At 49.0% G+C, this 24,808-nt stretch overlaps 1 protein-coding gene across 1 annotated transcript in view; it reads right to left on the minus strand.

The window, feature by feature from the left end:
* HIP1R (huntingtin interacting protein 1 related) overlaps positions 1 to 24,808 on the minus strand; it is a 56,272-nt gene that overhangs the window by 11,705 nt on the left and 19,759 nt on the right. The window contains exons 2-19 of the mRNA XM_050924295.1: positions 17,625 to 17,688; positions 16,738 to 16,880; positions 14,951 to 15,007; positions 14,000 to 14,080; positions 13,721 to 13,797; positions 11,998 to 12,059; positions 10,090 to 10,230; positions 8,065 to 8,122; positions 7,879 to 7,954; positions 6,769 to 6,906; positions 5,936 to 5,994; positions 5,781 to 5,853; positions 5,151 to 5,334; positions 4,610 to 4,698; positions 3,970 to 4,086; positions 2,975 to 3,076; positions 1,440 to 1,634; positions 352 to 499 (exon numbers count right to left, since the gene is read on the minus strand). Of these exons, the coding sequence (XP_050780252.1) occupies positions 352 to 499; positions 1,440 to 1,634; positions 2,975 to 3,076; positions 3,970 to 4,086; positions 4,610 to 4,698; positions 5,151 to 5,334; positions 5,781 to 5,853; positions 5,936 to 5,994; positions 6,769 to 6,906; positions 7,879 to 7,954; positions 8,065 to 8,122; positions 10,090 to 10,230; positions 11,998 to 12,059; positions 13,721 to 13,797; positions 14,000 to 14,080; positions 14,951 to 15,007; positions 16,738 to 16,880; positions 17,625 to 17,688 (1,864 nt within the window). The remainder of the gene's footprint in view (positions 1 to 351; positions 500 to 1,439; positions 1,635 to 2,974; positions 3,077 to 3,969; positions 4,087 to 4,609; positions 4,699 to 5,150; positions 5,335 to 5,780; positions 5,854 to 5,935; positions 5,995 to 6,768; positions 6,907 to 7,878; positions 7,955 to 8,064; positions 8,123 to 10,089; positions 10,231 to 11,997; positions 12,060 to 13,720; positions 13,798 to 13,999; positions 14,081 to 14,950; positions 15,008 to 16,737; positions 16,881 to 17,624; positions 17,689 to 24,808) is intronic.

The following is a 24,808-nucleotide window of genomic DNA, read 5'->3' on the forward strand; positions in this document are numbered from 1 at the left end:
GCCAGATGGGGGCCGAGGGTGGGATCAGCATTACCTGTCCCTTCTAGAGGGGATCTTCCCGCTCCTCGTACTCCAACAGGTGTCCAGCTGACTAAGCCAAAGGGTGCGTTCAAGCAGTATTAGGGTCTGACTCACGAAAGAAGGAAAATTCTATGTCGCAGATAATTCACCCCAGAGAAAGCCAAAGAGCCCAGAACCCCTCAGGCTCAATATTTAGCCAAGAAGACAGTGCCAGGGAGACTTATGAGGCAGCATCACCCACCTGCCAGGAAGAAGGCACAGAACCAGCTTGCATCTGCAAAGCTCGGCTCTCCCTGGTTGCCAACAGCCGTCGGCCGAACTGCTCCTTACCTGGAGAGCTGGTGCATCGGATGTGCAAGGGGTCGTCCAGCTTGGCAATGGCGTCTTGGATGATGTTCTCTGCCTCCTTCACCGTCCCCTGGAGCATACCAAACTGGTCATCCAGAAGCTTCTGCTGGAGGCTCTGCTCCTGGTTTTTCTGTGGGTTGTAAACAAACGACATTACACATGCTGCAGGGTCTCGGAGTCCTCACAGCCTGCAGCTGTCCACCTCTGCAATAATCATTTCCCATCTGCAGTGCCCTTCCTCCCAGGGTCTCAGTGGGCTTTACAGAGTGTGCTCCAGAGGCTGGTGGGAAGTATTACCTCCATTTCACAGATGGGGAAACTGAGGAGAAGAGGTAAAGTGACTTGCCCAGAGCAACACAGGGAGTCTCTAGCAGAGCCCAAAAGAGAATCTAGGGTATGTCTACACTGCAATTAAAACCCCGCAGCTGGCCCGTGCCAGCTGCCTCGGGCTCACAGGGTTCAGGCTAAGGGGCTGTTTAATTGCAATGTAGATGTTTGGGCTCAGGCTGGAGCCCCTCTTCCCTCCCACTCCTGCCCCTCACCCACACGGCAGCCACACTACGCTACAGTCCAGAAGAGGGAATGAGAAACGGGCTTCAGCAGGCCAGGGGGTTATCCAGCATGGGGCCAGTGGATCTTGGGGATATTCAGGAGGCAAAGATGGCCTTTCATTGCAGGATCATACGAAGACCAAATTAATGGCAGAGTCAAGAACAAACTCCCAGTTCACTGCTCTGACCGCTGGGCAATACACTCCCAGATGGGCAGAGATGTGGAGGGGCTTTGTTTATTGCTGGCTGCAAATCACCTGGAGGTCTGCCCATGAGAGAAGCTGTGTCACTGCAAGTGACCATTCAGGCTGTAAGGGGTTTGCCACGTCAGCCATGTGACATATGCAGTCTGACCACAAAGTGATTTCTTTGGCATTAGATAGATTCATTCCACATTAGCTAAGCCTCCTGGCCTGGCTCTTTTCTCTGCATGCGCGTCACTCGAGGCCCCAGCAGGTTCCGAGGGATGCTTGGGAAAGGGGCTTCTGCCCTGAGACCCTAAACTTTTCTCCCCAGTACCTTTTCCATGAGTTTCTCCTGCAGCTCCCTGATTTCTTTAGCACTCCTCTCTGCCTCCTGGTTCAACAGCAGCTCCTTCTCCTGAATCAGGCCCTTTACAGACAGCAGCTCACACTCCTTCTCGCTCACCGACTTCCTCAGCGAGTCCTTTTCAGCATGCAGGGCTTCCACCTGAGAGTGGAGCTCGGAGCCAGCCTGAAAACAAAGGGGAAGAGCCAGGGTCTCAAAACTACTCACACACAATCCAAGCCCTCAGCACAAATCTCTGCCTGCTCCACTAGGCACCAGGTACCAACTAACCCGCATGACAACCGATGCCAGCCTGGCCAGCCAGCCATGGGGGATTCTTGTCCTTCTAAAGATCTGGGAAGGAATTTAGAAAGCAATGAGGGAACCCTCCTGTTATCCAGCAGCAGGGCAAGCTGGCCTCAGACTGTTCTCCTGGAGAGAGCAGCACAGGAGGTGGCGTGAGATCACCATGGCCTTGGCCTCTCAACTAGTTAGCACCAAGTTCAGTGGTGGCTTCCGTGAAGAGGACGTGCACCAAGTGGGAACGGGCCTGGGACCCACCAAATTCATTTACACACAGGCCACTGGACAGCCAGCCACAGCCACTGGAGTCAGGGACCTGGACATAAAAGATGTATAGCCCATGATGAATCCGCCGAGCCAGCGCCTCCCCATACAGCATCTGGGGGGAGATTCTGTGCTGCTCACCTCAAAGGTGCAGCACAGAACTCCCAGACCAAGGCGAGTCAGCCTATCGTAGCTTTACGTCACCTTTGTGACCTCTGAATCCTGGGCTGCTCCAGGGCTGGCCTGGCCTCCGCTGTAACTTGGGACGGTCCTGGGGGGGGTCTAAGTTACAGCAGACTCCCTGGGCTGCCTCATGCTGTACCTCAACCCAGGCCCACTCTGCTGAGACTTGCAAAGGGGGCTCAGGAAGGAGCCCTGTAGCTGTCCTACACAGGACTGTGCTGTGGAACTCCGCCCCTGGAGGGAGAGGGACCTTTTAGGGCCCCTTTATGCCATTTCAGCCCTTTTATTCGCAATAGAGGGGTTGGCACAAGGGTGAAGCTCTCACGGTTTATCCATGTTCCTTATAACTCCAATTCTGAAAGCTGAAGTCCATTGACAGCCTGCATAGCCTCTGCAGTATATTCAGGTCACCACCTGGTGGATCGTGCACTCAGAGAACCTGGTTTTAATGAGCGTGGGGAGGAGGAGAGGAGATCTCCAGGATCTGAGTGGGAGCAGTTGCCTGGTGCCCTGTGGGTCTGAAATGCTGCCTAAGAGGAGCGGGAAGTCTGCCAATGTATTGTGTGGACATCTACACAAACACACAGAGGCAGGCATCCTTCATTTCCTTCTCCAGCCTGTCACAAGGATGCCAGAAAGTCCCTCACAGTTGAAATGCAGCAGTGAGCACTCTCTTACAGGCACGATTCTGCTTGGAGTCCAATTCCCAGGGGTGCTCAGCACCTCGAAAAAGCAGTCCCCTTTGTGGGCACGTTCCTACCATCTGGGCCATGTACCTGCTTGGAATGGCTGAGCGAACTCTGAATCTGGGTCAGCTCTTCTTTCTTGGCTTCCAGTTCTCTCTTCAGCTGCTCCATCTGCAAGGTCTGGTCTTCAAGCTACATTTGCAGACAGACGGGCATCAGAGAAGGAATCAGGATAGCTCTCCAGTTTTACTTCTGTGCCCACTTAGACAATGGCTTTCTACAGCTCTGCAACCCAGTGGGCCACGGGCAGGGCAGCCCAACTGCTTAAAGAAACAGGAGCTTACATTTTCCAGAAGTGACTAGGGATTTTATCTGAGACCTCAGCATGTTCTGAATACCAGGCCCCTTAAGAGTGCCTAGCTGGGCTCCCATAATCTTTAGTCACGTCTGAAAATTTAGACCCACCCTGGAGATTTCATGGACAGATGGACAATGACTCTGGAGGAGATGTGGGTGAAATGTGCCTATAAACCACCTGACTGCCAAGGAATCTGGGTGGCAACAACCTGAGTGATGCAAACCCAGGTTGTTAGGAAGGGTGTGAATCACTAATTGCCCCTGAAGGCAGAGGGCAGGCTATGTACCGGACACAAGGATGAGTACTCGACTGTGCATCCATCACACACGCCATGGGCTAGTCGCCATGGGCTAGGCTTGGGGAATTTCAGTCCCATTCATTCAGGCAGCTGTGCTGGAAAATACAAATGCCAGGGGCTGATTTTTCAGAGCTGCTGAGCGCTCCCAGCTTCCATTGACCTCAAGGTTCAGGGCAGGCTGCTGAGGTGCTGCAGGTGCTCAGCACCTCAGAGAAATCAGGCCAGAGACGATCACTTGATCTCAACGCAGCCTCTTATTTTGTGGCTGCCAAACCAGCGAAGATGCCTGCATGTGTAGGAGCAACATAGCTCTTCACACAATTTTTTCAGGTACAAACACGTGCACATTCATTCCTGCAGGAACAAGATCAGCCCTCAAGGCTATTTTGGTCAAAACCAGGGCAGAGCTTTGGGCAGGAGTAGACATACCTTCATCTCTGACTCCCGCTTCACCTGCTCCATCTGAAACGCCAGCTGCTCTTTGACACGAGCCACTTCTTCCTGGCTCTGCTGCGTCACTGTTAGTTGCTTGGCAGTATCTGCATTCTGAGCACAAGAGAGGAGGATTGGAGAGTTGTTTTGGTATATTGGGGTGTTTGTGTGTGAGGGGCGGGGATGGGGAACATCCAAGCACCACTGCTAGGGTGGAAAGCATTTCATGCCTCATTCAATCCAGTCAATTCAAATTCCAGTTTCCAAATTCCTCATTCGATCCTTCCACCTCTTTACAGGCCAATGAGCCCTGGCAGGATCTGTATTTTGGACAGCACCTTTCATACAAAGTACATATCCCAAAATGCTGCAGGTAACAGAAAGAAAGAAACTGACAGGCCCGAGAAAAGATAAAGGGGTCATGGAGAGATGTAGACAGACTGCAGATGGCAGGAAGGGGGTCTTGAATTAACAGTGTCGAGGCTGCAGGGACAGACAGAAAAGAGGCCAGGGCTAGACAGGCAGTGGCAGCAGGGGAGTGGAACAGGGAGAGAAAAATATACAAGCTGATTTCTGTGACGCCCTCGGGCTCCGCTAAAGCCCTAGCGCTCCTGTAGCCACACGAGCCAGCCCTCACCTTTCGCAGCAGCTCTGCGTGCGTGTTGATGAGCTCGCTGTGTTTCTCTTTCAGCTTGGCGTAGCGCATTTCCGTGGCGCTGGCTTTCTCTGGCAGAGACAAGAACATTCCCAGTGTCTGTTACACCCAGGAACTCCAGGCTCTGCACCCTGGTGATTCAGTACTAACCAACCTTCTAACCCACAGCGACTCACACACACAGGGGAAAGGAACAGCAGAGGCTAGTTGCTAAACACAGGGGCATCCTCTTAAGCAGTTCGAGCCAGTTTGTTTCCATCACTTTGACATTAGCAGCTAATGGCATTTCCCTTCAAAATATCTGGTCAAACACACTGCAGCTCCTCATAGTGACACGGCCGGGTTTGGAGCTGTTCCTAACCGAGCAATGAATGGCTACAGGGAACATCCTCTCCGCAAGGCACAGACCCAACACCACAGCCCTGGATTCAGCCACCCATGGGCATCCAAGGTTTATTTAAGTTCTAGGCCCCTCGGCTCACACTCTCCTTCTCTCTCTGGAGTCTCTGACGCTGTCACCTACTTTCAGCCTCAACGTAAAGCCCCTGCGTTCGGCTGCTCTCCAGCTGTGCCCTCTGCAGTCGCTCCACCTCATCCCGGAGCTGTTCGTTATCCACCAGAGCTTTCTGCTTTTGTTTCCGTTGCTCCTCCAGCTCAGCCTCCAGGCTGTTGATCTGGGCCTTGAGCTGCGTGATGTACCGCTGAGCCTACAGACACAGGCACCTGCAGTTACCCACCCGATTCAGCGAGCCTGGCACAGACTGAGCACAGGGCTGGAGACCAGGCACTCCAGAGTGCTAGGAGCGGCTTTGATAATGACTCTGACAATGGCCTGCCCTGGATTCCTCAAAGTCTACATTGGTCTGTGAAGTCCTCAGCTAATATGCTAACACGCACAATCTGACATAGGATCTCTGGGAATGGCCACTAGATCCAACTGGAGAGGAATATATTTTTCTAAAAGCAAAATTCTCTTCTCCCCAGTACATTGAGACACCCAACTGGTGACAATATTCATCAAATGGATTCCAGGCCTGTCATGCAGCTGTGGTAATCCGGAAAGTTCTAACATGAGAGGACACAGTGCAGTGGCAGGGGACAGGAAGTGGGTTCTTCCTCCTCCACCCCAGCTCACCGCAGCGCCAGGCTTTACCTCCAGTTTAATTTTCTCTAGCTCAGCCCGAAGCAAGTCCACTTCTTTCTTTAGGTTTTCAATTTGGAGATCCCTGGGAATAAAGAATGAGCCTTGTTACTAACCCAGAAAGCAGCAGCTCCCTCCTAGCATCAGCTGACCACCATCCCCCTCACCTGTCATCCCGAACGCCATTGCGGGGGCCGAAGGTCTGTTCAAATATATCCGACACGTTCTGCAAAAGAGAGATGGCACCCAAGTTAGGCTCAGCCCTTCAAAGTGTCTGACAGGGGTTGGCCTAAGTCAGATTAGGCCTCGGTCACCTGGAAACCAGTCACAGAAAGTCTGGGAAGGTGGCCAGGTTAATTTGTTTTGCACACAAGTGGTCAGTAAAGCCAGAGACAACAGCTGCAAGAAGCCCAATATCCTGGCTGTGGGAGAGCCCAATTCATGCCACTTACTCCCTACTGAGGCTCATCCACCCCAACAGCTTCCATGACAAACCAAGGCTCTCAGATTGCAATGATGTGAAAAAAATATCCCCATGGTCCTTGAAAACATCGTTAAACATCAGTGTCCAAATTAGAAGGCAAGGAGCTTTCTAAATCCCTGAGTCTGCATCCCATGCTGCCATCAACTTCCCTGCCCTTCCCAAATCCTGACACCCAGCCCAGCCATATTATACAGAATGATGCCTAGCCTCAGCTGTAACCAGCTGTTCAAAACAAGGAGCAGGCAGCCATGTGGGAGGAGAGGAAGAGTCCCGACCAAGGTTGTCCAGGGAAACTAACAAGGCCAAGACTTCAGCACAGCTACACAGATTTCCGGAAATACTGCAGAAGTTACTGTACGGAGTGCAAAGAAGCATGTGGCTCACTCCAATTTTAAGCAACGCTCCTAGTGTTCAGTGCCTTGGACTGGAGATTAACACAGACTTTTAGCACTCTAGACAGACTTTGGTTTTCTTGCCTTTCCAACACACCCCTGAGAAGAATCTCTGAGCTCCCACCTGCTGTTCCACTGGAGGAGCCGTACTGATCTCGATTAAATTTTCTGGTTCTTCATCTTCAGGGGCCTCCTCGGGGATGACAACCACTGGTTTCACATGCTCTGCCAGGGCAGACGCCCGCAAGAAGTTAGGGGGGCTCTGTCAAGACAACAGAAAACCAAACATGTTTCACCTGGTTGTGGTGAACTGAACTGAATAGGGCACCCGGAGTACAGCCCCAGTTGGGGTGAGCACATTGATAGATCAGGAGGGTACCAGGAACCATCATGACTATGTTGTGTTAGTGCTTCAGCACCTCAGGGTATGAGAGAGAACAAGATAGTTGTCCAGTGGTTCTCACTCTATGGCCCATGGGCCACTGATATCTGCAGAGCCATTCCTGATGATCTCTGGAATTTAACACTTTTGAGAACTAGGCAGCAGGGCCAGATCCAACGAGTGTTTCGCTCTCACTTACAGAGTGGGCTGCAGAGTGAAAAAAATGGGAAACCCCTGAAGTGGACAACTCCCTCCCTGCTGGTTTTCCATGGTGCCTCTTGTACTGCTGCCTTCCTTTGAAAGTCGATGGGAACAAGACACGCTTTCGATGTCTGGCATCATTCCGGCCACTGGATCAGCCAACACTCCCTCTCTCTGAACGTGGAGCCAATCAAGGAAATTCATTGCTGAAGCTGAAGATTTCAGACCATTGAAATAAAGAGACTGCAGGACACAGGACACACTCCCTGCATTGCTGTGAGCACCCTGCGATAGGCCGTTGTTACAGGGACAATTAACGCTCAAGCGAGGCACCTTTAGCTCTGAATTCCCTTGCTCTTGGACTTTTGAGGTGCATTTGGACACCTGGAGAGCCATGTGTTGCCCCTAGGCAACTGAGATCGACAGGGTTACCCATTTTCTACCCTGAAGCGCCTGGCTTGGGTTGCTGGCAAGCCTTCTTTTTTCAGAGCCCTCACTACAGCACTCTGCCTCCCAGGCACCACACGCACATAATAGACTGCAAGGCCTTTGGGGCAGGGACTCTGTTTCTGGGTATTCTGTAAAGTGTCGTGTATGTTTCTGGTTTCGTGTCAAAAGACATCAGCACGCAGTAAGGAAAGCGGATGGTACCTCTGGCAGCCTGGGAATCTGGATGAGCCGCTTGAAGTACAACATGTCTGAAGCCCTTTTAAAGAAGTTTTTGAGGCTAGAGAGAAGAAAACGAAACTCATTAAAATGGGAGTATTGGGAGCCTTGGTAATGGAGCATTCAGATCAGCTGCAAGTCACTGCCCCGCGCTAGGGCGCCCTTCGTTACCTGCGGAACTGCTCGTGGAACCGGTCTCGGTGACCTTGCAGCGTATCAGCTGGCAGACCTAGAACAGTCGAGGAGATAAAGGAATTACCAGCCCAGCCTGATAAACACAGCAGGTGCTAAGTCAGCGCACAGAGCACAGTACCACTCAATGCTTCAGCTGGGAAAAGACCTTTCCATACACCTGATCCAACCAGCTGGAAGAAACTGCCCATGAAATACTGGGTGAGAAAGAGACCTCTGAACACTCCGGAGAAAATGTACTAAAATGTGATCTGACCACAAACTACTTTAAAAAAAATCCAGGTAGGGTCAAGGGGCTAAAGCCAGTCCCCAGACATTTTCACATCTGGAGATGCAGTTTAGTTATTGATGTCTCAATGGGAATCCAACCTGTTGCCTGTCAGATTAAAGTGACACAGGAATTCTGCTGTGTTCCACCCGAGCTGTGGCTGCAGCTGTTGCTAGATCTCTTTTACATTTCATGGGACACTGGAAGGCTTAGCTGGCAAGTGTTTGTGAATCACGTTAGGCTAGTCAGGGGGAAGTTACTCTCAGAGTCCAAAGTGTTCAAGAAATGTACATTTCATTAAGTTTGTCCATAAAAGCTTGGCCTGGAAATTAGGAATGCAGGGTGGGAGACGGCCATTTATGTTTCAGCCAAGCTCAAGTGGGAAGCATGATGCTGAAAGAAGACGGGACTCTGACCCTCTCACATTTCCTGGGAATGTCGAGTACTCGGGTTCCCAACCTCCAGGTGAAATCAAACCCTTCCTTGCTGCTCCTTGGGGAACCAGTAACAAAGCATGTACTGCAAACAAGGAAACTAGTCAAAAAGTCAGCAGTGGAAACAAGTGGACTACAGTCCACAATCAGAGCACGGACCTTATAAACCTTCCATACACACAGCCAAGCCCGATAGTGTTACTGAGCTGCAGGGATATGAAAACTGAAAGCTGATTGCAGGGAAAGGTGCTCTGGGATTAAAGTGTATCTTTACAGTGGGGGAAGGGCCTTTAAAAGGCATAGGAATGACTTGCTCGGCTCAGAACCGTCACATGCAGATCACGGCTTTAACTCTGCCAGCAGGAGGAAACTGAAGCTTGGCCCATGAAATCAAGCAAATGGTCTCAGTGAGGGACCATCATGAAGGGAGACGTTTGCAAAATGCACCATGGGGCACTTAGTTATCTTAAGCCAACACTTGGGCTTTAATAGCATAGCTGGCACCCAGTCACCGGGGTAAAAAGAGAGATTAATGGCTCATGTAAGGGACTGTATATTAGCAATCACCTACCAACGCTCAGTGACAGCCAACAGAGCCCGCTCCAGCCTAGAACCATCTTTAAATGCAGCCATTGATGGAAGAGTTCCAGCTGTTTCCTGACTATGGTGCACCGGGAATTTTACTTCCAGAACTGTATTCTAACACCGAGCAATAGGCGTTAAGTCTACAGCACTGAAGGAGAGCGCCTGTCCCCACCAGCCAGAAAATTCATGCGAGAGCCCTGCTAACCAGCATGGGTCTGGTCTCAGAATGGACAGAGTCTGAAACAACTGGACATTGAAACAACAGACTCATAGATTCCAAGGGCAGAAGGGACCATTAGCTCACCTCGTCTGACCTCCACTGACCTGCACCCAGTTCCCCATGGCCCCTGCTTGCACAGCCGCACAGCTCCCCTGACCCGGGGGTAGTGCACTGAATTAGATATTCAGCCACACAGTGTCCGGCACTGTCAGAAAGGGTGGGGAGGAGGAAGGGGCAAGGGGCCTGAACATATTTTTCAGTGTAGTGAGGTGAAAGGTGCCAAGCTACTGAAGGCATTTCAGTGTCGCAGACAAAGCCAGCTCAGTGTTACAAACACGAAGCTGTTGCAGGCTGGCACCTGTGAATGGCTTTAACCCAGCACCCAGAGAAGTTGAACTGCCACAGGTGCACCAGTGTCTGCCAGTGGCAGGTGCGGCAGCGAGTTCAGACGCCAGAGGGGCAGAGCTTCAGGAAATCATGCCCAGCGGGTGACTCACATGCGTGGAGCTTGAACATTAACTGGACGGTGTAGTGATAGAGGTGGCTGCAGTCCTGGATCACCTGGATGAGAGGAGCCAGCCTACACTGAACAGACGACATCTGAGACACGGCCATGGCGGTGCTGAGCTGTCTGAGAACTGCAGGAGGAAGCGGGGTTAGGACTCTGCAATGGGTTCATCTAGTAAGAGGTACAGTTAAATACAGGCTGCCCAGGGGCATGTTCAAGCAGGACAGAAGCGTCTCACTGACAGGCTGCTCCCAAGAGAGAAAGAACAGCCTCCTGGTTAAGATACTGGGCTGGGACGCAGGAGCTCTGGCTTTTAATACTGGGCAGATCACAGACAACTCCAGCCTGCATCTATATACTGCTACCAGGCAGAACTGAATCGCGTACAGGGGGCGAGACTTGGACAGATGAAGCCTTTACCCAGCGTCAGGTTACAGTGTGACAAGTTAAAAGCCACTGCAGTGCAGCTGGGGTGGCTAGCGAGATCTTGGATCAGACAGGTACAGACTGGTGTCATTCTGGGGAAACAGCATACAGTAACGCTGACTGAGTCTGCAGCTGGAGCCCTAGTGTCTTTGTTTACTCAACTTGCCATTGGGCAGAGTGGAGCATGCTACCTGGATTACAAAGCTTTATAATTAACTACAAAGTCCATGTCTCTACCTGCCACAAGGGGACTGAACTCTTGGTTCACATGCAAGGCCAGTGCAGCTGAACTAGACTAGTGGGAGCAAAGCAGCTGCCCCTCCTTGTGATCAGAGCTTTCAGACTCTTCTCAGAGTCACTTATGAACAACCTGGGTTCTCTCCAGGGGCTGCTTGGCACCGAGCACTTGAGGTTAAAGATACCGAGACCAAGATGAGCAGAACCTCTTTAGTTTCATTCTCAATGTAAGACACCTGTTCTGTCACACCCATCCACCTGCTCAGATATCTCGCCTCAAGCAGCAGCCAATATTTGATGCTACAAAAGGAAGAGGGGGCAGGTAACCAATTGTGAAAGATGATGAGAACAAAGGGGGTAGAAGATTCCCTCCTGCTCCATGCTGGAATTGTCTCATGCCCTGGCCATGAGACTGGATTGCCATTATTGTAGATTTTGTAACTCCATGTTGTCAATGGTCAGAAAATTCTTCATTTCTTTGACAGAAATCCAGACAGAATATTCAACTTTGACTTCCTCTATGTTCAGATTCAAGTATCTGTGACTATAAAATGGCAGTTTTAATTTCCCCCCCAGCATAATTGGATCATTTACAACCATCTTGGAGGAGACAGTAAGAGAATCAAGTGTTTTTAGTCACTTGGGAAGTGAAGACCATTAGAATATATTACATTTCCTGCCCACTCTCCAGCTGCACGTTCCTGGCTGGTTAAAAAATAAAAACCAAAAATTTTAAGTCATCAAAAATTCTTTCAGAATGAGACTAGGCAAGTAACTAAAAGCAGCCTCGCTGTTTCCACTTGCCAAGTCCTTCAGCTCTCAAAGAGGACATTTCAGAAAGGGAAATGAATATTTATAAAGAATACATTACTGACTGCAGTCTTCAGTTTATGGGAATAAAAGCTTTGCATAATGCATGTAATTAACATCTTTGTATCAACGAGCAATAAAAATACATCTTTTCCCAGCACTACCACACATGGTTTGTCATTGTTCAGAGCCAATATAGGTTAGCTACAAGCAGTCAGATTGTTAAATATCTTCTCCAAATTGGCCTGTTTAGACAGTTGTGTTTATAAGCAAACAAAGCTGAAAGACTATTTTAAACACCTATGGAGCTTGTTATTAGATGAGAAACGACGAGCTCTTCACTTGATCACTGACTGAGACGAGAAACTAACATCAGCCTGGAGAAAGGACCCCAAACAGTAGGGGACAGCATCACATTGCTTACCTGACTCTGTGAGTTTGAGTTCACAGTCCATGTAATCAAACATCTCAACTGTGAGCTGAAAGCTGAAAAAACAAAATCCCCCCCATCACGTTACACGAAGAGCAAGGTCAGGATCAGCATAGAAACCCTTATTAAAAAAGATGTACAATACTTCAGCAGCACAGTATTGTAAGACACCTTCACAACACTGTCAGCTGCATTGTTCAGACCACAGCTCCTGTCATTTCTTTTTACTATTGGCACACCATGCCGGGGTGGCAAGCAGGCTATAAATACAAATCTAACTGCCATCCAGCAAGTGAGAGGATTACTACAGTACCAGATAAACTCTTGGTAATACTGCAGTAACAGTGCAACATGATATGCTACTTGCCCTGGGTTTCCATTCTGTTTGGGGGCCACGACCGTAGGGTGCTGTCTTATGTTTAGTACTGCAGTGTTGTCATCGGGAGGGGAAGCATTCCTGCAATGCTAACACTCAAAACTTCCTTCCTCCCTCATCCCTGGAGAAGCCTTTATTACTACAGCACTATGTGCCCTTTCACCAAAAAATACTAAAGCACTCCATAGTAAAGGCTATCAACCACGGTGGTAACGCAGAGGAAGGTGCATGTTTGGGGCCAGGACCATAGAATGCTGTAATCTCTTTCCCCAGCACCAGTGCACAGTACTGTTCTATCATCACCCGTTAGGCACTGCCATTAGGACCCAAGATGCTGCAGAGGGCCAACACGTCCATGGAGCGAGAAGCAGGTTCTTCCCTCTTACCCCATCCTGCTTGTGGATCGGACTATCAGCCCCGCTGTGGTGCAACAGGGTCAGCCCCCTCCTTACAGTACGCAAGTCACTTCGTGAGGGTTCCCAACCAGAATGAGATGAGGCTGGGAGTGGAGCCACTGGGCTATTTTTCATTGCATTCTGGTGCACACAGAATAAGAGAATGTCAGCCACTGGCCCCTAGGGACTGCTGGGAAGCAGCTATCTGGGCATTCTTACCACGGGGCCCTGGCTGTCATCTGCCTAACAAATGGACTTTGGTATCGGGATCACAGAAGTCAGAGGTAGAGAGGTGGAATGTCCCTATTGGGCCATCTAGGCAAACGCTCCCACCCCAGCTTGTTCCTGACAGGGTCTTTTCCACAGCTCTGTCCAGTCTTGAGACAAGGAAAGGGGCTTCCACCGCCCCCCCTCTGGAAAGAATCTAACAGATCTGACTGTTTCCTGATGTGCTGCTTAAGATGGCAGAACTTTGGGACCCGCTTTTCAGAGGTGCCGAACACCCAGGACTCCAATGAGAGCTGCAGGTACTCAGGTCCTCTGAAAATCAGGTCTTTGCTTATTTGCACTTTGGCCCATGGCTGGAAGCGTTGGCTGATGTGGGCTGAGGCTGAAGTTCCCTGCAGGAGGAGTATCATCAGCATTTACACTCCGCACCATCTTACCACTTATAAACGATGAACAACAGTCTTGCTCACAGCTCACGCAGCACTCCGCAAAGGTGCTTCTGTGCAAAGACGCTGTTTGCCTCGCTCAGATTTATGATGCATTTTATGGCTATATCAGTCTAATAAAATAAGCTGGCCTCTGTCTCCAACACAGAGCACTTTGAACTTTAATGTGGAGTATTTCATTAGCAGGATGCACCATTTACATTAATGGTGCTCAGGACAAAGAGAGTCATTATGCTTTGTAGAAGGTTTTAAATATCTAAAAGGAAACTTACATGTTATTCACATCTGTCCCAGCAGCCTTTTCTAGCACCTCATCCGTCACTTCTAGGCCTGGGGGAAAGTCAGGATGCTTCAAAAAGAAAAGTCTTCATAAATTCAGTAATATTTTTATGGCAGGTCCCGCACCTCCACTCCAGACACATACGTACATTTCAAGCTATGATCCCTGCTCAGTCATGGCTCTTCCTAATCTTGTATTCACACCCGCTCTCAGAACAGTGTGAAGTCAACAAATCTGTCAAAATTTCAAGGGGGGTGGGAGATGGAATTACCTTTAGGTGAAAGGATATCTTGGTGAGTAGAAGTTTGGTATAAATATTCACGAGCTGCCCATATCTGTCATGCAAGTGCCCCTGCCAAGGAATATCAGGAAAACATTAGAAAACTTGTGGGTGACACTAAACATTCATCATTACACCCAGCTGAACAGGACTCAGCCAACAAAGAGAAGAGTGTCTCCAAACTTTGGCCCAGATTTTCCGTTGGTATAAACAGGCGCAGCTCCGCTCAAGTCAAATGAGCACCACTGATTTCTGCCACCTGAGGATCTGGCCTCTAAAGGACCAGGAAGAAAAATGTAATTGTGGGCACAGTAGGGTGGGACCTCCCATGCCTCTAAATACAGCTCTCATTCACAAACAGAACTGCATTTCTAGTCCCAGCAGGAAGAAGAAATCACTGGCTCAGTTCCAAAGGGCAAATCACTCCCAATCCCCTGCCGACGGTCGAAAAGACTTTCATTTTATTCATGAGCCAAACGTGAGAAGGATATGGACAAGTTCCAATTTAGGCAATTACATTTACAGCCTACCTGCCCTCTCCCATCCCTCCTACCACCCTTTGCAGTGTCAGTTAGATGCAACAGTCTCTCCCACCTCCTGTCCTAAACTCCCCTAGAGTTGCTGTGTAACACGAAGCTCCTGCGCTCCATTCACTCCTCAAGATGGCCGCACTTCAGCGATAGGTGAAGCAATCCTTGCTATTTAGGGATTACAGTTTAGGGATTATGAGCATTAAGGTGATGTTTAATTATTTTCATAGTACCCAATCACCACTCAAAAGCCTTCGTGCCACAGCACAGAACCCTTCAACACTCTACTAAGAAACAAAGCATTCACCAACGGACACCCCCGTTTCCCGCACTTCACCAAAGGCCTCACAGCTCTACCCCCTTTTCAATGTAAGGCTGTCAGTGGCCAGCACAGTCCATTGTTGCAACTCACCCACAGATCTCCTGTCTCTCGGATATTACTCCGATATCTTTGACAGTCTTGAAGAACCTGGGGAAAAAGGCAGAGGGGTCAGACATACAGCCTGTGTGCTCAAGAGTATGGGGGCGGGGAGGGAAAAAAGAGGATCAAGACAAGCCTGCCCTTAACTGCCCCTCCCAAACTTCAGTCTACAACCCCCTCTCAGCCTCGTCTGTTGCACCGTACAGATCTGGATTTGTCAGTTCCCCCTTTGCTGGCCTATTGTGAGGAAGCAACACAAGGAAATTCCAGGGGCAAATTTTAACTGGTTCAAAGTGGCAACAAGATTTTTGACTGGAGGGATGGATCTAATGGCTCCTGGTCCTCTAGCAGAAACCAGGAATGGGTCCCATTTGTCCACAGAAGGTGCAGGCTGAGCTGAAGTTTCAGTCTAAACAGAATGGGGCTGGTCCCAGAAAGAGGTGTGTACACTCTTAAAGGATCTGTTAGAGCACTTTAAACACAATGATGCTTATTGGGAAGCAGGTCTAGTAATCAGAGTAGGGAACTAGGAGTCAGGAGACCCAGGTGCTAGTCCCACTTCTGCTTGTGTGACTTTGGGCCAGTTACAAACTCAGTGTGACTCAGTTTCCCCAACTATGAGACAAGAAAAATGACACTCACTTTCAAGAAGTGCTTTGAAATCTACCAGTTAAAAGCACTAGGCAAGTGCCTATGTATAATCATTATGATGGGTGACTGCTTTACTCAGGATTTACTAAATTGAATGTAGTGAAGATTAACAACATTTTTGGAAGCTTCACTGAACTGTTATCTAGCTAAGAGTTTTCCTAGGTGCCTTTCACCTTGGTATCCAAGTGCTGAGCTAGTGATCTAAGTATTTAAAACCCAAAGCTCGAATATCGCTCAACACAATCAACCTAACACTAGTGTCAGTATCAGCCTCTGTGGTCAGCTTACAAGCTGCCAGGAAGAAGCCTCCTTCCCCAGGCTCACTGCTGCATCCCAAACCCCTTGCATTAAACATTAAAAACAGAGGGGTGGTAGTGGAACAGGAGACCCCAGCAAGGCCCTCAGCATTCACAGACGACACAGCTGATCGCAGCCGGGCCTCGCCAGTGAATTGTAGCCTTGTATTCGCTGGAGGGCCAGGCGCCGATCTCCAGGAAGCAGCACATGGAGTAGTGAGGGAGGAGAGCTCTGGAATATATGTGAGGTGAACATTAATGATCCTCGCTGGAGGAGTGTGTTAATACGCAGCAGAGGAAATGAAGGGAGTTCAGCAGCAGAAACACATCAGTAAATGCTGCAGCCCACGAAGGCTTCCTTAAGCACAGACAACCTTGCACCCGCTGCCCAGACTGTAAAATGTCACTGGGCCAGCCAGACACGCTTTTTCCTATTTCTGATACTTCTCTTCCCTCTGACTTTTTAAATGCCTCGCCAGGTTTCTGCCAGGTTGGTGAAGTAGGGCACATGCTCATCTATGATGGTGGAAAGTTCTGCCCTCCCACCAGCCAGCAAGAGGCAACAGAGAGCATCGGTTAACCTCTCCTATGCACTCAGAGTCTAACCTACAGCCCCAGCAACTGGGAGCCAAGAGTCCTGGGTTCTACTACTGGATCTGCCACTGACTTGCCATGTGCTGTCAGGCAAGTCACTTCAACTTTCTGTGCCTCAGTTTCCCTCTCTGCCAGATGGGGAGCCTCCTTTATGAGGGGCTTTGAAAGCTATGGATGAGACACACTCTATGAATGCAGAGTACATGATTATTAAGCGGAAGGGAAGGAGCCACTTACGTTGGGATGCCCGTCTCTCAGGACTTTGTGCAGAACGTGGCAGAACTTCCAGCTGAGGATGGAGCTGCTGGGCAGGGGGAGGCCAATAGCGTATGACCAGAAAGTAAATGCTCCTTTCTCATGGTGAGTTCCCAAGATAATCCCTTTCCTGACGTCAAGGCTAATTGAACAGGTAGAAACTCAGGGCAGCCATTCCAAACAGACATGCTCATTATCTAAGTTTCCTTTATCTCAATCAGCTTCTCATTACGACTCTTGCCTCATTAAAAGAGCCAGGGTTTGAGTAACACAAATCACGAATTTATGCTACATTTTATTTTTACAAAGGGCCTCCAGCTGGACCCTGGTGTGACGGCACACCAAAAAGATGGTCTGGGAATGGAGTGTGTTGCGGGCAGCGGGACATCCAAGTGCAACCCCATGTTCCTGCAAGCAATGGAAAGAGCAGAACTGCCTCACCCCCTCTGTACCCAGCTCCTGCTCTTTGTCAGCGAGTGGCTGAAAATGATTTTAAGTTATATTTCTTCCTGTGCTGCACGTTTACTGATCACAGCAAAGACCCTGGAACATGCAACATGCCATCCCACATCAAACCAATGGTCTGCCAAGTCCAGTGTCCTACCCACGAGCTGTACCTATGACTCAGAGGAAGGCATATCTCCTCCCTACCTGCCTCACTCCCCAAAACCCCCCATCATCTATTGGCAAATTCCTGTCTGATCCCTGGGGCAATTAAAAGACACCCTGAAGTATGAGATCTAATTGGGAATTGCGTGATGATGTGTAGAGAAATCTGGCCATGAGATTATAAAGCTCCTTTTGAAAACTGGCCATAGTACTGGCCTCTGAGAAACAGGGGTCACCGTCTTTGCTAAGGAAAAGGATACTGCGGGCATGTTTCTCTTTCACTGGCGCTTCTTGTGTATTGATGGCTTTGCTGATGCTCATAGCCTGTGCAGGGAGAAAAGAGTAGATGTCAGAGGCAGAATCAGCACAATCCTTTACTGCCAAACATTGTTAGTCCATGAAAATCTCAGGCACCAGGTCTGTTTCTGGATCCTTGTCATTCACTAGATACTGCCTGGCCACATGGAGCAGCACCTTTCATTTCAAACATGCATTTCAACTAGTCAGCCTTAGACTATCTCTAGGCAAGGAGTATCCTCACCCCACTGTACAGATGGAAGGTCGGAGCAGGCAAGTGACTTCTCCGAAGGCCCAGGACGTATTAAGTAATAGAGCCAGGATTAGAACTCAGCACCTCCCGTCTCCCAACCCTGTGCTCAGCCTCCTGTAAGGTCTCACATTTAACGAGTTTCTTGGTTATGGTCTGAAAAGCGAGCCTCTCAGACCTGAGACCCACGATGCCTCGTGCCTTGACGGCCAAGCACTAAATCCTCAATGTTCCCTTTATCAATGACTTGATGCCAAGAGTTGCTCAGGACATATATCAAACCATTTCTTTTGTACCCACCAACAATACAGCCTCATCTTTGAATCTGACAACCATCTTGAGTCTTGCCTTGTATATCACTGACCAGAGAGATTCTAGCATTTGAATTTGGGAGTCAAGTTGATGAGAGCAATTGATATTCTCCATGGCTACTATGATCCTAATAAATACACAGGCTGCATTTTCTCAGCAATAACTCAGGTGTCTGCAGAGCAAACACGCATAACAGCAAAATGCCAATTTCAGAGCTGTTTATCTAACCATAACAATGGTATGTTTATTTCTTTTCACACAGTAGGTGATATTTCATTGGATCAGCTTCTGTTGGCGAAAGAGACAAGACAGAGAGCTCTTCTTTTCACAGCTTTGATGGCATTTCCCTTTATGTCTCCTTACATCAATCTCTCCTCAGATCTCCTTTTGTAGTTTGTACTCCTAAAATTTGGAAAACAGGCCACAAATAAATATGGGATTAGCCGCTGCCACACTCATTCCAAAGAACTCAAAGTGTAGGGCAACGTGATTAAAGTAGCAGCAAAATGGTAGGAGAGTGATGCTGATTGCAATCTTTATTAGGTGGTTAAACTATGCCTTAAGAGTTTAAACACTTTCAACATGCCCCAATCTAAATCACACAATTCTACTCTGAAGACTGACCCTATAAACAATGCCATCCGTTTGCATTGGGTCTCAGTGGCTCCAAATCAAGATATACTTGTCTACAACTACAGTTTTTTCCCCCCCTCAATTCCTAGTCCTGCAAACTCGTCCAGGGGTCCGAGCATGCAAGCTTGGCTTTCTTCCTTCTTGCATGACCAATAAAAGGCTCAGCAGGCTGAATTCCAGCCTCAGCCAAATCTGTGTAACCTCATTGTCTTCAGTGGATTTGCATAGGTGTAACTGCCCAACCCTGTAATTAGATCTTGGTGAACAACTCTCCCAGAGGTGCACATACCAGAACAGATTCCTGCTTTGCCAGGCTAACAGGGGTAAAGCCTTGTTATACCATCCACAGTGCGCAGGCAGGACACCACAGACTCACCAGGAGCAGGCCTGATGAATATTAAGATGCCAATTTTACATTGTCAGGAGAGAGAACTGCACTTTAAATGCATTATGATCCTAAGGGGCGGATCACATAAAGAACAAGCTTTCTAGTCATGAGCGGAGCAGCCATAAAACAGCCAGATTGAAAACATTCTTGTAACTTTGATTCTTATCAGCATTTCCTCCTGTTTCCTCTGGGAGATTCCGTCTGTTGTCTCAGAGCTTCAACACAATGGCAAACGCTAGGCTATGGTTTTGCACTGGATTTTCCAGAAAGGAGGCACATTGATCTAGCATCAAGACACCTACGACTTGAGCTGGGATCCCAAAATGAGAGAGCAGCATCTCAACACACACTGCATTCTCCAGCCCTTAGCCCCGCAAAGGCAAAAGGTTATTTTGTGTCTGGGGAAGAAGGAATGTGAATGGGGAATCTGGCTAACGAGATGAAGAGGTGAAACACTTGTCAGGAGAAACATCAGATGCACCATCCACTGCAAAGACTGAAACACTCAGCATAAATCTAGTCATAGCCAAGGTCCAGTCCAGTGTCCCACTCACAATCCCACCCAAACCGATCAGCATTTCTTGAGCCATTTAGTTTGGCCCTAAACCCTATTTCACAGACTCCCAACGTTAAACATTTCAATGTGCTGCAGATTTTTGGGCTGACAAGATATAACTGGGAGAAGCAGCTCTGCAGGCTTCACCACAATATTCTGCTGACTGGATTCTCTCCTGCCCTGGAGAGACTGGAACGAGGGCAGCTTCTGTGGCTAATCAGTTTCTAGGCTGTGCTGAAACTGTCAACAAGAACTCTTGTGTGAACTGGGGCAATGACTTCTAGGACGTGGAGAGACGCCTGATAAGATCTGTTCTTGTTAACTGGTTTCTAGCCTTAGGCCATGTCTTCCCTCAGAGTTCACTCAGGTGATCAGTGCGAGCGGCCACACTGCCAACCAGACTCAAATTACTCTGTCCCCCACGCTGGTGCTGTGCTCACTGTGCAAGGCCCTTGGATTTCTAGGGTCATAGCTCATGGTTCTTAGCACTGCAGTAAGACGAGTAGCTCTGTGATTCTTTCCCAGTGACTTGTGGTAGAACGTGTCTATCTTCCTGGGTATGTGGGGTAGGGAGATAAACTGCGGGAAGGCACTGGAGGAATATCAGCTCTCAGATGGGTTAGCCTGTGTCCTCACCACAAAGCAGTCAGGTTAACCAGCCCAAGCATAAGCAGCATTTGAGTGTTAGCCTATAACCCAGGGCAGGCCAGCTAGTCCGGGTCGAAAGCATCACCACATTCAGGTAAGAGTGCTGTGTGTGAACGAGAGCGCAGCTAGGGGGTGATACCCAAAGAAGAGTCCAAGTTAACTCTGCAGTCAAGACAAGCCCTTAAGTTTCTCACATCACTATTGTAAGAGAAAGACTGTTCTAGGAGTCCTAAAACCACACTCCAAGCCTACACAACACACACATGCACACCACCTCCCTGCCCCCAACACACACACCTCCTCTTACTTGTAATAGGAGCTGGGAGAATGCAGTGAGAGAGGAGAGGAGCCCTGCTACAACACACAGAAACACTCCGTCTCTAAAGCGGCCATTACATGATGCAGAGAGGAGAACCAGCAAACCACCGGACAAAAGTGATACATTGAGAGGTGGCACATGTGACCCCACTACTCAGCTAGAGAGATGAGACCCATCACATCTCTACAGAGGGAAATGTGTAACACATTGACCCAGACCAATGGATCATGCACACCCTCTGGACAGAGGAAATTCACCCCATGTATTCTCAAAACAGTTCACATCCCAGAAGAACCCCACTCATGTGATGGGTGCCATCTTGGCCAACCCTGGGAACTGAAGCAGGGAACTCCAGGGCTAAAAGCATGAGGCTACAGCTCAAGCTAAAAAAACAGACCTTCAAGCCGAGGGCTGTAGTAGACCTGTATCCCCTGTGGATGGGGCACAGAGGGCGGACAAGTACACACACAGACGCCGACTAGTGGGTTAAACAAGATTAGTTAAAAACTCCAAATACAGGCCAGCTTCCCCAAAAGGCTGTCGAACACAAGAGAACATTCAAGTTGACTGTTTGGATGCTTTTAGAGACTTGCTAATACTAATCTTTGTATGTCCCTCAGGAGAACAGAATTAATCTCCAAAGCTGGCACTGCCTTTAAGTCTATGATGTTATATTCCACATCTGCTAAGGTTGGATCTGCATGTTTGAGGGTCTCCAGGAAACATATGGCGTTTGAAGTTATTATTGTCCCACAGCCCTCACCATGTAGAGTCCTCATTCAATTTCTACATGCCTAACCTCATTTCATACAGAAGTCTATTGTGCCATCAATTCAGTTAGATTCTAAGAACCTATGCTGCAGCTGAACTGTATAAATTAATGAAGACATCTCTACTCAGAATGATATACTATTGGTTAATTGTGCCTCACGTTTAACGGTACAACAACCTGTAAGACTTCCAAATACAATTCAGAAAAATCCCTGGATGTTATGGTCATCCTAAACATCTCATCTTAACATATTCCATTTAGTGAAAACAGTTGTGCTTTGCTTTGCCCGGTACCACTATGCACTACTCCATCCTACCTGTGAAACCTGGATTATACAATGATCTTTGCTAATGACTGAGAAACCCAGCCTCGGATCTCTCAAACACACACTATACAATGCAACCAGTGAGTTTGAGGGCTGCTCGACACTGAAAACTGATACGGATATAGGTATGTCTGTCCCATCGCAGCCGTATCTACCCTGTAGTGCCGCTGCAGCACTTTAAGAGTACACACACCATAAGACAAGACAGAGTGAGAATCTTACAGAGCATACACAAAAAAGGTATCCTTTTGTAGGAGAAAAGGTGGACCTCTGTTTACTTTTCTAGAAGAGAGGAAATCTCTCTCACGTAAGTTTTCAATAGACACCAATCATCTTAGTGTCAAGGGGCAGACCACAGCAGAAAAGGGGATCAGAATGGATTATGCTTGTCATCCTGGAGTTCAGCCAGTGAAACCATTTACCTCCTGCCCAGCTGTTTTGTTCTATTCACGTTCTTGTGCTGTGCCCATCACCACAGTATCTGGGCATGACGGGGAAGGCTTTTGCAGAAGGGCAAGAAGCCAGATGGCCTAGAGCTCATTCCAGTCTCCTGTCAGGATATGCCACAGAGAAGGATGCAGCACCAAGAATGCCTGGTCTGTGAACGTTTCATCCTGCTTTCTGCATTCTCAATAAACACAGCTGTCTTAGTGGGTCAAGAGATGACTCTGAGGCAGGCTGGTTTCACCCTGCTAAAGCCCTTGAAGAACAGGACCATACCTGTGGATTAGGCCCAGGAGCAAACAGGGGAACAGAGGGCACAGTGACAGGAGCGCTCAGGAGACGTGCAGCATGTGGCAGCCCAACATGGAGTTCTTGGTTAGCTCTGGCTAGCAGGCCTAAGTAGAGTGAATTACAGCATCTGTTTCCTGAGGCAGGAAAGGAATGGCTACTAGGGCAAGCGGAGTGGCCATGTCTTCTGGCCGCCTGAAGGTGGCAGCGGCCACAGGAGGGGGCTACATTGCTATTGCTCTCTGGTTATCGAGGGGCAGAGATGAATCCTCCACCACCTCAAGGCTGCAGATACTACTTCGAAAAGCAGACGGCAGATGCCTTCCCAGGAGAACCGTAGCCAGCTCCACGACATCTTTCCCTCTCCCTCCCAGCACCCCTTATGCATGCCCTAGATACACTCCATCCATCCAGCCACTTGTTTTCCCAGCCATCTCTCTTGGAGAACACAATGGGGTGTGCATACGCCACACCAGAGTAGGGCGACAACGGGTTCAATTCCAGCAGGAAAGGCCAGGCTCCAAGGCCTGCCCACCTTCTAGAACCAAGAGGCAGGGAAGGGGCCCAGCGGACCCTTTCCCCCTCTACTCCCAGCCCTGACTGAGCAGCCGAAGGCCTGGACTCTGCCTGAGGACACCAGGCAGGTTCTCCTCAGGGTTCTGGTGACAGTGGAGCCTGTAGCATTGTCCAGCTACTCCCAGGAGCAGAATGGGCCCTGCAGGACTCCAGAGGTGAGAGCAAAGAGCAGCAGAGAGAGCCCAGAAAGCAGTCAGGAGGGACGTATGAGTCAAACGCCCCAGGCAGACATACTGGGAGGTCTGACGTGGAAGGAAATATTGATTGTATAACCCAATCCTTCCACGACATTGACCAGAGTAATGGACCAGCCAACTGCCATGGGGACCAGCCAGCTCAGCAGAGGGACCTGAGCCACAGGGTTTGTTTTCAGATCAGAACTTCCCCAACTTTGGGGAGTTTCTAGGTCTGAGGTTTTGGTTCAGCCCCATAGAGAAATGAGAGTCAACCACGAAGATCTGAATTTTACCAGAGTCCAGGGGCAATTGGGTCAGGGCCCGTCTCCAAGTTAAGTAGCTCGCTAGGGAAGTGGTCGGATTGTCACAGGATTGTTCCATGTCAGGAGGAGGCCGCATCCCCCTCTGCCCCCACGACTGATATAAAGGTGAGATCTGTTGGGTGAACAAGCTCATTTGATCACTGACTCCCCACTTCTCTCTCATGTTCCATTGAAGGCTGCTGCCCAGCTCCTCAGACAGGCACGCCCAGGACACAGACATTCATTAGCTGATTTAGAAACAGAGTTTAGCAATGGGGCACTTAAAACCCAGCTGTCCAGGGCTCCTAAGGAAGCGTTTCAGCTAAGGAATCAACTTGGCTTCTTCAAGCCACCAAGGACATTTAATTTAATAGCTAATCCTCCCACTCAGCTTTAGGAAGGCAGACAGATGGCCTCAACTGCAAAGATAGCTCCAGATTTGTATCTGAACCCACCCAAAAAGGGGAGGTTCCTGGCTGTGAAGGTGGGGAGGGAATGGGGCAGCTCAGACCCAGCTCCAGAAGCCACAGCCCCACTGGAGTTGAAGTTACTGAACCTCATAAACACAGTTCTTTGTCAAACTGGCAGGCTGAGGAGGAGAGTTCACTGGAGCATGACATACCCTGCCTAGCCAGTCACCCCTCTCCAGAACACAGACACCACGGCTGTATGTTTAATGAGCAGATGCCAGTGCAAATACCACAGAGCCAGCCAGCAAGGAAACTTAACCGGGCAAGCTCAGAGTATGCACTGAACAAAGCTCGGCTTCAGGATACATTATGCCTAGGCCGCGCTCCCAGAGCGCCTGGGCAAAAGCTTTACACAACACATCTCAGTCCTGAGCATAGTGAGACTCTGTTACATTTCACAGGATGCTGGTATTTCCATGCGACTAGAGTCAGAGGCATTTCATACCATGCAAGTGTAGGATAATGGGCTTGGGGACTTGAGAATAATTCAGCTTGCAGCTAATTAAAGCAACTGACAGAGGGGAAAAATCACAACTTCATGATAAGTGTTTAATAGGTTACATGCTATTTATAATCATTTCCAAGTCATTGGCCCTTAAATGTCAGGCACATCTGGGGAGACCAACGCCTTAATTCATTCAATTATTGGCATTTCAGCCTGCGATGAGGCTTCCTTACATGCTGCTCT

The sequence above is a fragment of the Gopherus flavomarginatus genome, chromosome 15 (genome assembly GCF_025201925.1).
Source record: "Gopherus flavomarginatus isolate rGopFla2 chromosome 15, rGopFla2.mat.asm, whole genome shotgun sequence".
Lineage (NCBI taxonomy): Eukaryota > Metazoa > Chordata > Testudines > Testudinidae > Gopherus > Gopherus flavomarginatus.